This window comes from Ranitomeya variabilis, chromosome 3 (assembly GCF_051348905.1).
Source record: "Ranitomeya variabilis isolate aRanVar5 chromosome 3, aRanVar5.hap1, whole genome shotgun sequence".
Taxonomy (NCBI): domain Eukaryota; kingdom Metazoa; phylum Chordata; class Amphibia; order Anura; family Dendrobatidae; genus Ranitomeya; species Ranitomeya variabilis.
The window spans coordinates 667,855,319-667,871,732 of NC_135234.1; the positions used below are offsets into that span (position 1 = coordinate 667,855,319).

At 42.7% G+C, this 16,414-nt stretch overlaps 1 protein-coding gene across 2 annotated transcripts in view; it reads left to right on the forward strand.

The window, feature by feature from the left end:
- PPP1R1A (protein phosphatase 1 regulatory inhibitor subunit 1A) overlaps positions 1-16,414 on the forward strand; it is a 231,058-nt gene that overhangs the window by 180,844 nt on the left and 33,800 nt on the right. For both annotated transcript variants that reach the window (XM_077297902.1, XM_077297901.1), the window contains exon 4: positions 3,216-3,279. In XM_077297902.1, coding sequence (XP_077154017.1) covers positions 3,216-3,279 — 64 coding nt within the window. The remainder of the gene's footprint in view (positions 1-3,215; positions 3,280-16,414) is intronic.

Sequence of the window (16,414 nt, forward strand, 5' to 3'; positions counted from 1 at the left end):
CCTGTCCACTCCAGGATATTCATAAACTCTGTCTCATTTTATCCCAGAAGTCCTGAGAAATCTGGAACAGTTGGCAACTACAGAATGTGTGTGCTTTGCTGAATGCAACATGGAGTGTGTTATGCTCTGCCTGTAGAATAGCTGGCAGAGAGAGCAGGCTTGTAAGTTCCTGACCCAACTTCTGCATTTATTCCTTCTTGTCTGTAACTACAGATGGATCAGTCTTTACAACAAGCAGTGAACAGAAAGTAGAAATAAAGGGTGACTCCTGGGGGCCGATGCACAACGCCAGTCATAATGAATGGGACTGCTGGATTGTGATGTACCTAATTCATTAAGAGATGCATGCCAGTTACTTACTGTATGTATTAGGCACTTCTCCTAACTGGCGTGTGAGACCACCGGGGACTGGAGTACATTTCTGGAGTAAGCTACGCCACTAAATGGAGTACATTTTCATGAATTCGATTTGACTCCCTGTTCGGCCCATAATCCATACATCCTATGCCCATATTGGCGTAGCAAAAGTAGAAATTGTTTGCACAACTCCCAAGTTCGATAAAAATATTGAGACTTATTAAGATGTTTTATGCCAAGGTCCTGACTAACACACATCTATATATATAATTGTCTAAGGGTTTTTCCGTCTGTCTGTCTGTCTGTCCTGGAAATCCCGCGTCTCTGATTGGTCGAGGCCGCCAGGTCTCAACCAATCAGCGACGGGCACAGCATGGCGGCGATGATGTCATAAAGGTTGCCTCGACCAATCAGCGACGGGCTCAGTCTGCCGCGAATTCGCCTCGACCAATCAGCGACGGGCACAGTATCGACGTAGATGTCATAATGGTTGCCATGGCGACGATGATGTAATAAAGGTTGCCTCGACCAATCAGCGACGGGCACAGTCTGCCGCGAATTCGCCTCGACCAATCAGCGATGGGCACTGTATCGACGTAGATGTCATAATGGTTGCCATGGCGACGATGATGTCATAAAGGTTGCCTCGACCAATCAGCGACGGGCACAGTCTGCCGCGAATTCTGGAATCATCATTGTCCATATACTACGGGGACATGCATATTCTAGAATACCCGATGCGTTAGATTATAATCGTCTAAGGGGCACTTCCGTCTGTCTGTCTGTCTGTCACAGAAATCCCAAGTCGCTGATTGATCGCGGCAAAACGGCCATGACCAATCAGCGACGGGCACAGTCCGGCAGCGAAATGGCCGTTCCCTACTCCCCTGCAGTCAGTGCCCGCTCCATACTCCCCTCCAGTCAGCGCTCACACAGGGTTAATGGCTGCGTTACACCAAGTTATGCCGCGGTGTAATGCACTCCGTTAACGCTGCTATTAACCCTGTGTGACCAACTTTTTACTATTGATGCTGCCTGTGCAGCATCAATAGTAAAAATATCTAATGTTAAAAATAATAAAAAATCATTATACTGTATATTCACCTTCCGGTGCCTTTCCCGCTCCTCGCAACGCTCCGGTGACCGGTCCATGCATTGCGGTCTCTCGAGATGATGACGTAGCGGTCTCGCGAGACCGCAGTGCACTCTTGGGATCGGAGCGTCGCGAGGAGCATCGGTAAACACCTGGGCTGAATCCGGGTGGCTGACGGATGGTGAGTATATAACTATTTTTTATTTTCATTCTTTTTTTAACAGGGATATGGTGCCCACATTGGCTATATACTACGTGGGCTGTGTTAGATACTGCGTGGGCTGTGTTATATACTACATCTCAGTGCTATATACTATGTGGGCTGTGCTATATACTACGTGGCTGTGGTATATATTACGTGGCTGGGCAATACACTACATCGCTGTGCTCTATACTACGTGGCCTGTGTTATATACTGCATGGGCAGTGTTATATACTACATCTCTGTGCTATATACTATGTGGCTGTGCTATATACTACGTGGCTGTGCAATATATTGCGTGGCTGTGCAATATATTACGTGGCTGGGCAATGTATTACGTGGCTGGGCAATATACTACGTGTCTGTGCTATATACTACGTGTCTGTGCTATATACTACGTGTCTGTGCTATATACTATGTGGCTGGGCAATATACTATGTGGCTGGGCAATATACTACGTGGCTGGGCAATATACTACGTGGCTGGGCAATATACTACGTGGCTGGGCAATATACTACGTGTCTGTGCTATTTACTACGTGGGCTGGGTTATACGCTACTTGGCTGTGCTATATTTCTCTGCTGTATCTGTGCATTATGAATCGTGGTATGTGTTAAAGGGGGGGCCCACTGAGACTCTTTCGCCCGGGGCCCTCAAAAACCTGCAGTCGGCCCTGGCTTCACTGATTGTTCGCGGCCGGGCGTGACCAATCAGCGACAGGCGCAGTCCGCCCGCAAACTGGTGCGGAATTTGAACCACGCTTTGCTAATAATTGGTCGCGGCCGGCCGGCCGAATCCTGTGTATAAATTGCATTATTCTGAAAACTTCATAAATAAACTACATACATATTCTAGAATACCCAATGCGTTAGAATCGGGCCTCCATCTAGTAACTTTATCTTTCACACAAAAAACAACATTTTTAATAAATAATACTCATTTTATTACAGTGGTTAGTTGGAATCTCAGAAGTGATTTTATTGGAAATCTAATAAGCATAAGTTTGCTGAAATGACAGTGACCATAAGGAAGAGTCTCCTGAACATAGAAAAAAGGATTGCTTTAAAAAAAAAACAGTGTCACCAGAAAGAGGCAGAGCCATCCCCATTCACTTCAATAGAGATGTACTACAATAACAGACACAGACTATTACTGATTTTGAAGTAGGTGCTTTTTTTCTAATTCTGGAGATCCTTTTTATGAAATTGGATTACTAGGCCTTCAATGATTTTTATTTCAGTTAATTAAAGAATCATCTCTTACATACACATTTCTATATACATCATCATCATATATATATATATATATATATTTTTTTTTTTGCATTAAGAATACCTAGTGTTTAAGTGACAAAGGATCAGTTCAATAGAAGCCAGGAGAAAGGGAGAGATTAAGTCCTGATGTGAAAAAAAGCAGATCTTCTGTTCCTATTGTCCCTATTGATTAATACACTTCTCAGCAATAACAATTGCATCCATTCAGGTAAAGACATAATGATTGATTTGTACTCCATTCAGTATGTCAAAATGATATCTGACAACATGCCTCTTTGTCTCTTTACAGTCTACTTTATCTATGTCCCCACATCAGAGGAAAAAAGTGTCACGCACAACACCCACCATGAAAGGTACCAACTGACTGATGAAGACTTGTAATTATCCATGTGTTTTGCATTTATGTGTTGTATAATGATATTTTTTCTGCTGAGAAATGAAACACAAATTAAAGCACAAAGGAAAACAACAATACAATTTGTCAACTTTGATGAATAGAGTCACAAGTAGTAATGAGCCACCTCCCTAGTGTTCGGGTTCGGTTTGGTTCTTCGAACAGGGACATGTTCGACGAACTGTTCGTCAAACGTTCGCCGAACACCGTCGAACCCCATTGAAACCAATGGCAGGCAAACACAAACACATACAGGTCCTTCTCAAAAAATTAGCATATAGTGTTAAATTTCATTATTTACCATAATGTAATGATTACAATTAAACTTTCATATATTATAGATTCATTATCCACCAACTGAAATTTGTCAGGTCTTTTATTGTTTTAATACTGATGATTTTGGCATACAACTCCTGATAACCCAAAAAACCTGTCTCAATAAATTAGCATATCAAGAAAAGGTTCTCTAAATGACCTATTACCCTAATCTTCTGAATCAACTAATTAACTCTAAACACATGCAAAAGATACCTGAGGCTTTTAAAAACTCCCTGCCTGGTTCATTACTCAAAACCCCCATCATGGGTAAGACTAGCGACCTGACAGATGTCAAGAAGGCCATCATTGACACCCTCAAGCAAGAGGGTAAGACCCAGAAAGAAATTTCTCAACAAATAGGCTGTTCCCAGAGTGCTGTATCAAGGCACCTCAATGGTAAGTCTGTTGGAAGGAAACAATGTGGCAGAAAACGCTGTACAACGAGAAGAGGTGACCGGACCCTGAGGAAGATTGTGGAGAAGGACCGATTCCAGACCTTGGGGAACCTGAGGAAGCAGTGGACTGAGTCTGGTGTGGAAACATCCAGAGCCACCGTGCACAGGCGTGTGCAGGAAATGGGCTACAGGTGCCGCATTCCCCAGGTAAAGCCACTTTTGAACCATAAACAGCGGCAGAAGCGCCTGACCTGGGCTACAGAGAAGCAGCACTGGACTGTTGCTAAGTGGTCCCAAGTACTTTTTTCTGATGAAAGCAAATTTTGCATGTCATTCGGAAATCAAGGTGCCAGAGTCTGGAGGAAGACTGGGGAGAAGGAAATGCCAAAATGCCTGAAGTCCAGTGTCAAGTACCCACAGTCAGTGATGGTGTGGGGTGCCATGTCAGCTGCTGGTGTTGGTCCACTGTGTTTCATCAAGGGCAGGGTCAATGCAGCTAGCTATCAGGAGATTTTGGAGCACTTCATACTTCCATCGGCTGAAATGCTTTATGGAGATGAAGATTTCATTTTTCAGCACGACCTGGCACCTGCTCACAGTGCCAAAACCACTGGTAAATGGTTTACTGACCATGGTATTACTGTGCTCAATTGGCCTGCCAACTCTCCTGACCTGAACCCCATAGAGAATCTGTGGGATATTGTGAAGAGAAAGTTGAGAGACGCAAGACCCAACACTCTGGATGAGCTTAAGGCCGCTATTGAAGCATCCTGGGCCTCCATAACATCTCAGCAGTGTCACAGGCTGATTGCCTCCATGCCACGCCGCATTGAAGCAGTCATTTCTGCCAAAGGATTCCCGACCAAGTATTGAGTGCATAACTGAACATTATTATTTGATGGTTTTTTTGTTTGTTATTAAAAAACACTTTTATTTGATTGGTCGGGTGAAATATGCTAATTTATTGAGACAGGTTTTTGGGGTTATCAGGAGTTGTATGCCAAAATCATCAGTATTAAAACAATAAAAGACCTGACAAATTTCAGTTGGTGGATAATGAATTTATAATATATGAAAGTTTAATTGTAATCATTACATTATGGTAAATAATGAAATTTAACACTATATGCTAATTTTTGGAGAAGGACCTGTACAAACACATGGAAAACACATAGAAAACACCTTAAAATGTGTCCAAATGCTGACAAACTGCTCAGAAGACACAACAAACACATGGAAAAGTCACAACTACATATAGTCATGCGAAAAGAAAAGAGGTGGAGGAGTAAAAGGAGGAGGAGACACAGATATAGGCATGTCATGTCCTTCTAAAATCAAGAAAGGCTGCAGTAAAAATCTAAACTCACTCTACCAACACCCAGACGTCTTGACAAAAAAAAAATATATATATCTTTAGGTAGAATGGCAGCGGGTCCATTCAGAACACCTTCCTTAGAAGACGTAGTGGTACCCCCGTTGGGAGTTGTGCCAAAAAATGAACCCAATACATTCAGACTAATCCACCATTTGTCATATCAAAGGGGCAGGTCAGTAAACGACAACATCGACGCGGAACCAAGTACAGTACTATGTACTGTACCTCCTTTGACGAGGCAATCAGGCAGGTCAAGAAGTTGGTAAGGGGCACCCTAATGGCCAAAACAGACATTGAGGGGGTGTTCCGGTTACTACCTGTGCCTCTGAATAGTGTCCTCCCATTGGGCTGCTTCTGTGAAGGAGCATACTACATAGATCGCTGTTTGCCCATGGGGTGCTCCATATCGTGCTCACTATTTGAGGCATTTAGTTGCTTCCTCGAATGTGTCGTCATGGACGTTTGTAAGGCGGCACATATTTTCCATTACCTCGACGACTTCTTATGCCTGGGCCCAAAAGATTCCCCAACTGTGTGAAAACACACGGTAGTCCACCTGTGAGAAGGAGAGAGCTGGAGGGAGAGTGGACACCCCAGAGCTGAGGGGTTAGATTGAGAAAGAAAGAAGGCGGTGTACCTTGCTTCATGGGTGGGGTACGCTGCTGAGTAGCACTAAATTCTACTAGGCCCAAAAGGATTTCCTGGGCTAGATGCCGTTAAAAAATAGTACTTAGGTAAACAGGCAGTGTAGCTTGCTTCATGGGTGGGGTACGCTGCTGAGTAGCACCAAATTCTACTAGGCCCAAAAGGATTTCCTGGGCTAGATGCCATTAAAAAATAGAACTTAGGTAAACAGGCGGTGTAGCCTGCTTCATTGGTGGGGTACTGTGCTGAGTAGCACAAAATGCTATTAGGTACAAAACGATTTCCTGGGCTAGATGCAGTTAAAAATTAGTAATTAGATCAACAGGCGGTGTAGCTTGCTACATGGGTGGGGTACACTGCTGAGTAGCACTAAATTCTACTAGGCCCAAAAGGATTTCCGGGGCTAGATGCCGTTACAAAATAGTAGTTAGGTAAACAGGTGGTGCAGCTGGCTTCATGGGTGAAGTACGCTGCTGAGTAGCACTAAATTCCAATAGACCCAAAAATATTTCCTGGGCTAGATGCCGTTACAAAATAGTAGTTAGGTAAACAGGTGGTGTAGCTTGCTTCATGGGTGAAGTACGCTGCTGAGTAGTACAAAATTCTACTAGGCCCAAAAGGATTTCCTGGGCTAGATGCCATTACAAAATAGTAGTTAGGTAAACAGGTGGTGTAGCTTGCTTCATGGGTGAAGTACGCTGCTGAGTAGCACAAAATTCTACTAGGCCCAAAAGGATTTCCCAGGCTAGATGCCATTACAAAAGAGTACTTAGGCAAACAGGCGGTGTAGCTTGCTTCATGGGTGAAGTACGCTGCTGAGTAGCACCAAATTCTACTAGGCCCAAAAGGATTTCCTGGGCCAGATGCCAATAAAAAATAGTACGTAGGTAAACAGGCGGTGGGTGGGGTACTGTGCTGAGTAGCACAAAATGCTACTAGGTACAAAACGATTTCCTGGGCTAGATGCAGTTAAAAATTAGTAAATAAATCATCAGGCGGTGTAGCTTGTTTCATGGGTGGGGTACGCTGCTGAGTAGCACTAAATTCTACTAGGCCCAAAAGGATTTCCTGGGCCAGATGCCGTTAAAAATAGTACTTAGGTAAACAGGCGGTGGGTGGCTGGGCTACTCTGCTGACTAGCAGACACTGAAGCTTTGGAGCAGACCTCTGAATCCCAGGCCATAGTATGAGTAAATAACTCTGCAGACGACCCCACCCACCTCGAATTGACGATGGCAATGTCATGTAAAACTCAGCAAGGGGACTAAATAAAAGAGTCTCCATTTTTTCAAAAATTCAGCCACAGACACCACTTAAGTGGCATCAATTTCGCCAGAGTTTTTTAAAACGGTTGGTGAGGTGATTTTCAAAAATCATCAAGCTTTTAGTCTCCCCAAGATGACACAGGGGTAGAAAAATCCTTGTGGATCCAGGATTTGTTCATCTTGATGAACGTTAGTCTGTCTACATTGTCACTGGACAGCCGCGTGCGCTTATCTGTCAGCACACCACCAGCAGCGCTGAACACACGTCCAGAGAGAACGCTGGCTGCGGGGCATGACAAGATCTCCAAGGCGTGAGTGGCGAGCTCAGGCCATTTTTCAAGTTTAGAAGCCCAAAATGAGCAAGGGTCCAGTTCCACAGTCATGGCATCGATGTTAACTTGGAGATACTCTTGTACTATAATCTCTAGGCATTGGCTGTGCATCAGACTTCTTGTCTCCTGTTGCCTTGCAAAGGATGGTCTAAAAAAAATCTTGAAACGATTGGAAAAAATTGCTGTTACCACCAGATACTATGTTACTGTTACGGTTAGAGTGATGACTCGATAGTCCCACGGTTGGCAAGTTAGAACTCAGAGATTGACTACGTGCACCATTGGTGTTTTGTGGAAAAGCAGATGTTAGATTTTGTAACAGTCTCTGGCTCTGCTGATACTCCTGCATGCGTGAATCTCTTTCTATGGCAGGAATTATTTTGCCAAATTTGCTTTTGTACCGGGGATCTAAAAGTGTGGCAACCCAGTAGTCGGCATTACTTCGGATTCTGAAAATCCGAGGGTCATGTTGCAGGTAGTGCAGCAAGAAGGCACTCATGTGTCTTGCGCATCCAGGAGGACCAAGTCCTTGTTGTCTTGGTGGTGACGAGGTGAGAATCATGCTTCCTTCATCCGCCCTCTCCCCCCAACCTCGCACAACAGAAATTTGATCAAGATCTCCCTCATCTGATGAGTCTTCCATGCCCAGCGCCAGTTCGTCCTCCACTTCTTCCTCGCCTCCTGCACCTTCCTCAACAGTTTGGCTGCTACCATGCGCCCTCAGTAATCCCTCTCCCCCAGCCTCCAATGCCAGCCGCCTTGGTGCTGCCAACCTTCTTGACCTTGGAGATATTATCCCTTCCGCATACGACTCCTCCTGTTCCTCCTCCCCCTCTTGTTCCACCACCTGACTCCGAACACTGTGTAAGGTGTGCTCCAGCATGTAAATCACCGGAATGGTCATGCTGATAATGGCATCGTCAGCACTAAACATCTTCGTTGTTATTTCAAAACTGTGCAGAAGGGTGCATAGGTCCCTGATCTGAGACCACTAAGCTGCAGCAGTGAGGAAATGGTGGTGACGGGGCAAATGGCTGGTTGTTATAGGGCAAGGACATGTGACATACACAGCCAATGACACATGCCCTTGCTTGTGTGCATCACATGCACATTGCTGTGTGCGTGTGCACTGCTGATAGGCTGTGAGACTGCACCGCCCCTCTGTAAATGCGGGAAAGAAAAAAAAATGGAGATCGGCGTTATTTCAGCACAGATCTATCCCCCGCTGACTATACACTGAAACAGTCCATTAACAATGATAAACAGTTTTAATGTGCAAATCAAGCTAGGTTTTTGGTGAATGAACAGTTATCGAACAGAAACTCGAACAGCCGAATTTTTAGCAAATTGTTCGGGTTCGTCGAATGACTCGAACACCGCCCAAAACAGCTCGAATTTGAAATTGGCGAACAGTTCGACTCGAACACCGCTCATCTCTAGTCACAAGATCCAAAGAATATACTAAATGACTACCAACCTATTGTGTAATGCCAGTGGAAAGACTATTGCTACATCTCCACCAGAGTCAACTCCGGCGACATCTACTTCTATCATCAGGTGCCGCCATGTTCAGTGTGCAGGCGGCTGTGGTGATAGGAAAGATGTCAGATTCAGAAGCTCTGGATGGCACAGATTCTCTCCAGCCACTAATGTCTGGGTGGCTGGGACCTACAGTGTTGCCCAGTCTGACAGTATGGGTGTGTTTTGCCATCCAGATGATGTTACTAGCTCCTTGCTTCATCCATTAGGATACCACTGTACCCTAATAAAGCTTCCAGCTCACTGCTGAAATCTGCCAGATATAGCTTTGTGCTTCACTGGCTAAGGTCTGTGGTTTCTGCTCTTGTTTAGTATTTGTGTTTTCCTGTTTTGACCACTGCTTGCTTATTATCCTGTCACCTGCCTGACGATTATGTACCTTTTTGGCAATCTTGGTTTTTACCTGGCTACATGACAATCCTTCTTGCCAGCTTGTGCCTCTGAGCAGCAGCTGACTCTGTTGTCCTTGCCCAGGGGCTTTGTGTAAGTCCAGATCTCTCTATAGGGGTTAAAGGGTGAAGGCCAGGGTGACCCAAAGGCTCTGGGAAAAGGAATAGCTTGCAAAAGGCCTGTTCTTGGTAGCCATTTTAGAGCTGCCAGGCGAACACTGATAGAGCCCCATTACAACTATTTTATGAAGACTAGAAATTGGTTGCCCTAAGCAGCCTCACATGACATGATGCCTATGCATTAGTGGACGCAGACAGAAAAAGGTCCCTGTGCAAGAAAAGTGCATGGGCCATTAGCAGTCCAAGGGTTCTACCTATGACAGAAGCCGCTTGCTGCTTTGGAGGTGGAATTGGACCCACCCCTACGTCTATGTCACCAATTCTGAGGGCATATTTTAAGTGAGCTTTAAGCTTCCAATAACAATAGACTGGCTTTTAACAATGTGCCGTGTGACAGAACGTGTGATATGTAATTAGAAATCATTATTCCCAGAAGCTGCTTTTTATATAGCAGCTGTTTCATTCAGTGTCTTGTGCACAGCTGATTCCGAGCTCAGGGCAACCTAAAATTTTTATTTTCAGTGTTAAAAAAAAAACCATGTAGGGCTGATGAGTCAATAGAAAATTATAGTATAACGATTAAGGTTTTTTCACAGAACTTGCTAATATCATTAGCTGACGACTGATAATGGATTTGTGTAAATTGAGTTCCTGGAAGTATTCAAGTGTTCAGTGCTCTCATTTGCTCTCACAATGGGAAATTACAACATTCATAAAAATGTTTCAATCAAATTTTCACAGGATAGTGGATATAAATAGTGTAAAATGCAGTAGAAAGAGCATATAATCTTTCTCAAGGACTTCTTTCCTGTATTCAAAGGAAGTCCTTTATAATAAAGATGTCTTCTCCTTAACTGGTCTCTAAACCCAAATATCCAGAGCATCAGTTATAAAGAATTCATCACTCCAATATGAGACGTAAATGATACTTTATATTGTTGTGCAATCCAAAGAGGAACATACCTTTTCAGTCCACAATCTCAGACCTTCATCTTACAAAATTGGTTGCAAAGACTGGGAAGAGTAGACCTCAAGTAGTGATCTGGTGCTGTTGGTAGAGCAACCTCCAGTGCTGTGTGTAGATTGATCAAGTAATATCTCTAAGCAGGCCAAGAAGGGATAAGTGGAACCATGTCTCCAAATTTTCAGCTACTCAGTCTTTCGTTTGCACATCATTCCTTACAAGGAAACACCAAACTCAGCCAATATATGGAAGTACCCAGAAAAATCACCAAGCCAAGAATAGATATAAAAATGCCTTTATTATATATGATTGGCAAAATTAATATTACAATTGTGCGCACAACAGGACAAGAAATTTTTTTTAAAAATTGAATTAAAATTTAATAAAATGGAAATGGTGAAGGCTGACCCAATTATATTTATATATAGATATAGGGTTAGTGGATCCCCTAAAAAAATAATCACTAAAAAAAGAGATAAAATAAATAAAATATATATGTGCAATACAGCATACAGACCTACAGTATATATCAATTGCCTACGTTGTGTATATACTGTGATATAGGTCAATGTACACTATTATATATGAAAAAAACAACAATGTATAACATACCAAAGGTAGTATGTGCAAATTACAATATTTAAAGTGCAAAGTAGCAGAATATCAGGAGCTGCCAATGTTTTTTCCACCTTTACATATAATACAACATAATATATAGTGCAAATCATACAAGGTGCAAAATATCAAAATATAAAGTGCAAAGTGGCAAGGGAAAAAAGGCAAAATTATGCCAATATATCTCAGCTTGTGTGTAAAAAAATTATATGTGTAACTGCAATAGCAAATGTGCAGAGTGACAATCATCAATGCTGCAACATATAATGTGCAAAATAATATAAATTCGAAACTGCCAATATATATGTAGGAGAACTAAAATGTATTGACAGCACCGCAGCACCAGGTGTCCGTATATGCCTTAATTGTGCAGTGCAAGGTGCAGAGTATTCCTCTGTAAGGGAATATAACAAGAGCCCCGCAGCAAAATAGCCCAAGTGCACAGTGTAAAAAAAGAGGAGCTAGGGATATGCATGCAATATACCTTAATGAAAGGGTCAGCCAGGTCCCGTAGTAGCGCACCCCGACGCGCGTTTCGGATCTTAATCCTTCGTCAGGGGGTTTGGTGTTTCCTCATACTAGTGGTTTTCCACACCTTTCTCCACAGAGCACTAATCACTGGCATATGGTATATATTATTCCTATATTGTTGATTTTGCAACTATTAATTAATAGTGGTTGGTACATCTGTGGTTGTGTCTAATCATTCCTTACAAGTCTGCCCTTAACGGGCATTTACACTGCAAAATAGTTGTGAACAACCATTGTTAAAACGCATATTTCACCATTATCTTGCCATATAAACAGGCTACAGCTACCTGATGAAGAAGCAAAATTCTCATTCATTGGGTGAAATGATTTTCATGCCGTATAAAAGATTACACTGTTCTACACACTGTATTTTCAAAAGTTGTCAGGTTCAGTTATGAAATGAGCCATTTCTCAATGATTTTGACCTTCTCAATTCAAATTTGACAATGACAATTTTTAGTTGACTTTTGTTTATATGATATCAAAGAGTTTTCCTTTTTTACGATTACATAAAGTGAATGTATAAAAGTTTCAGTACTTTGAAACATTATTACTTTTGCAAATATAAAGATGCAAAATATTTTGTTATGACAATTTTTGTATATTTATTTAGAAGAAATCAGCAACAATTCAAATAACTATAACATGTCTAAACACTATTGCGAATTATACACAAAATTTGGTCCTCATTAAGTGATGACTCGTTTTTGCTTGTTTCTTGTACTCCTGCATCGGATCATCTCTTACAATTGTCCAACAGTAATCTGCAAGAATTGATGGATTCCATTTTCCCCGATATATTTTCTCCATAGCAGCAATATCTTGGTAACATTTCTCACTGTGCTCTTCACTCACTACTCTGTAGTTTGGTGAAAATAAGTCTAGATGCGAATGTGAGAAATGAATCTTTAAGGACATGTTACAGCCACGAGATCGTTATAAGTTTTGAGGAGATTTTCCACCAACTCTTCATAGTGATCTGTTCTTGTGTTTCCCCCAAAATTAGTTACCAGTAATGCAAATGCTACACATGCAGCCTTTTTCTTGCCCTGCAACAAACGGATAAATTCCTTATCTTGATCTTGGAGAAGCTGAGGTCCAATAAAGACTCTCCGTTATATTTGCTTCATTCAACCTTGGAAATTTATCAATGAGATTCTTCAATGCTTTTGTATTTTTACCCATTGCCTTTATGAAGCAGTACCTGAATAACACCACCTGGCAGGAATCAAATATGGTACAGTAGACGAGGAGGCAGAAACAAAACCCCGGCTTTATTGAAAGACAGAGGATTATATACCAGAAAATAAGAATAAGAGTTGTTGTAATGATAATAGCAATAATAGATACAAGGAGAGATAGCTGGAGTATGTCACACATGCTGCGCTCCAGCTATGGCAAAGCAAAGTTCAATACAAACAGTATAAACAATTTCTACAAACTACTCTCTTCTAACTTCCTGGCTTCCGATAATTGAGCGCAAAGTGCCCTAGCTGAAAAAACCTGCTCTACACCCTAATACAGTTGAACACCGGTGTCTCACTCACAGTCCTGTAGCGCTTAGGAGAAAGTTTGGTAGCTTCTTCTTGGTCCTGATGTAGAGGAGATGAGTTTGTTGTGTTGAGCTCTTCCTTCAGGTTAATGGATCCATCTTCCGGGTGTGGGCAAGTTTCGTTCCCACTTTCAATGTTGAGGGATTACTGGTATCTCTCAGGTTACAGGTGCTCATGGAGAATCACTTTGGCTGTGTGATGCGACTCTTTCCTTCTGACACGGTACTGGTAATCAATCCTGTGGTAACCGATCACTATCTTTTCGCTTGAAGCCGATAGTTCATTTTCCAGTCTCTCAGTGTTATGACACATTTTTTTTCCAGTCACTCCATCACAGGCACAAATCTTTCTCTCACAGGCATGTGCCTCTCTTCTCTTCCTGAACAGACACTTCCTGCCTCTTGTTCAAACCACCACACGTCAAGCTGCAGGGAGGAAAAGGACTAGTTTAAGTGAACACAAATCAGAGGGTAGCATTGTCTCTCAAAGTCACAGTGAAATTCAGTTCTTGGCAGAGACTGACCCGCTACATTTACAGAGTGCTTCCTAAGGTCAAACTTGATATGCAATAGTAGTGAAAAAATCTTATGTGGGTCAACAAGTGCTATATGCAGGACGTTATTACTCCCTGCCTGACGTGAATGTCAAAGATCAGTATCTTTTATTGTAGTGATATTTTCTTGCACGACTATCCTACTCACACAGAAAGCAGCAGTACTTTATGTATCCACCCTGGAGACTAAATAAGAGGGCAACCACCTTTAAGTCACTACAGAGGGGCCACAAATGTTGGTCATAGTTCAGGCACCTCACAGCTGTTTCATGTTGTCATAGGTTTCTTTCATGTGGACTGCATAACCAACGAAAATTGAAGGTAGTGCATTGTCATTATGCAGCAAGATGGCTTTTAGGCTTGTTTTGGACATTCCTCTGGATTACGACTTATCAGCAGAGTTCCATTGAACTGTTGATGTTGTTGCATGTCACAAGATTGCCTTCCGTGAAGAAGAATTGGACAAGATCTTTACCACGGTTGCAGAACAAATAAATCAGAATATCGCCTGCTGGGAGATTCCACTGCTGTAGGCAGGATCCTAAGAGTTCAGCCTTATTCTTGGGCAGATCCAAAATCTAACAAGATTGTTCAGTTCACTTTGTGTTGTAAGGTGTGAATCAGTTGAGGTTGCTGACAGAAAATCTGGATCATGACAGGAAGATGCTCCATGACACCTAGCTCCCTCTCCTTCCTCGGTTGACTAGACTGAAAATGTTTCTGGTGCTTTTGGAACCAGCAGCTCTTCTGTTGTGAAATTGGATTTTGGGCTCCCCCGGTGGCCACTGGTGGAATTGAACTGGTGTGCATCATCCTCTCTGTTCACCTGTTTCCATCAGGATGTGGGAGTCGCTATTTAGCCTTGCTCCTCTGTCACTTCCATGCCGGTCAACATTGTAATCAGAAGCCTTTCTGTGCATGTTCCTGCTGCTAGACAACTCCCAGCTAAGTTGGACTTAGTCCTTGTTTGTTTTTGCATTTTGTTCCAGTTCACAGCTGTAGTTTCGTTTCTGTGTCTGGAAAGCTCTTGTGATCTGAAATTGCCACTCTGATGTTATGAGTTAATACTAGAGTCTTAAAGTAATTTCAGGATGGTATTTTGATAGGGTTTTCAGCTGACCATGAAAGTGCCCTTTCTGTCTTCCTGCTATCTAGTAAGCGGACCTCAATTTTGCTAAACCTATTTTCATACTACGTTTGTCATTTCATCTAAAATCACCGCCAATATTTGTGGGGGCCTCTGTCTGCCTTTCGGGGAAATTTCTCTAGAGGTGAGCCAGGACTATATTTTCCTCTGCCAGGATTAGTTAGTCCTCCGGCCGGCGCTGGGCGTCTAGGGATAAAACGCAGGCTACGCTACCCGGCTACTGTTAGTTGTGCGGCAGGTTTAGTTCATGGTCAGTTTAGTTTCCATCCTTCCAAGAGCTAGTTCGTATGTTTGCTGGGCTATGTTCTCTTGCCATTGAGAACCATAACAGTTTGACCGGCCTAAAAGGGTTAAATTAATTGACAGAGAAAGGAGAGAAAAGAGAAGTCTGCTGAAGATTATTATTTTTTTATTTTTTTTTTCTCAGTTCTGAGTGTGCTTGTAATTGAATCTCTTGCAAGTCTGCTTATATTGCAGCCTTTCTCTCTCTCTCTCCTTCTAATCCTGGAATGGCTCTGTGTTCACCTGTTTAAAATGGATATTCAGAGTTTAGCTGCAGGTTTGAATAATCTCACCACGAAAGTTCAAAACTTACAAGATTTTGTTGTTCATGTTCCTATATCTGAACCTAGAATTCCTTTGCCTGAATTTTTCTCGGGGAATAGATCTTGCTTTCAAAATTTCAAAAATAATTGCAAGTTGTTTTTGTCCCTGAAATCTCGCTCTGCTGGAGATCCTGCTCAGCAGGTCAGGATTGTGATTTCTTTGCTCCGGGGCGACCCTCAGGATTGGGCTTTTGCGTTGGCTCCAGGGGATCCTGCGTTGCTCAATGTGGATGCGTTTTTTCTGGCCTTGGGGTTGCTTTATGAGGAACCTCAGTTAGAACTTCAGGCGGAAAAGGCCTTGATGTCCCTATCTCAGGGGCAAGACGAAGCTGAAATATACTGCCAGAAATTCCGTAAATGGGCTGTGCTTACTCAGTGGAATGAGTGCGCCCTGGCGGCGAATTTCAGAGAGGGTCTCTCTGATGCCATTAAGGATGTTATGGTGGGGTTCCCTGTGCCTGCGGGTCTGAATGAGTCCATGACAATGGCTATCCAGATCGATAGGCGTCTGCGGGAGCGCAAACCTGTGCACCATTTGGCGGTGTCTACTGAGAAGACGCCAGAGAATATGCAATGTGATAGAGTTCTGTCCAGAAGTGAACGGCAGAATTTTAGACGAAAAAATGGGTTGTGCTTCTATTGCGGTGATTCAACTCATGTTATATCAGCATGCTCTAAGCGTACTAAGAAGCTTGATAAGTCTGTTTCAATTGGCACTTTACAGTCTAAGTTTATTCTATCTGTGACC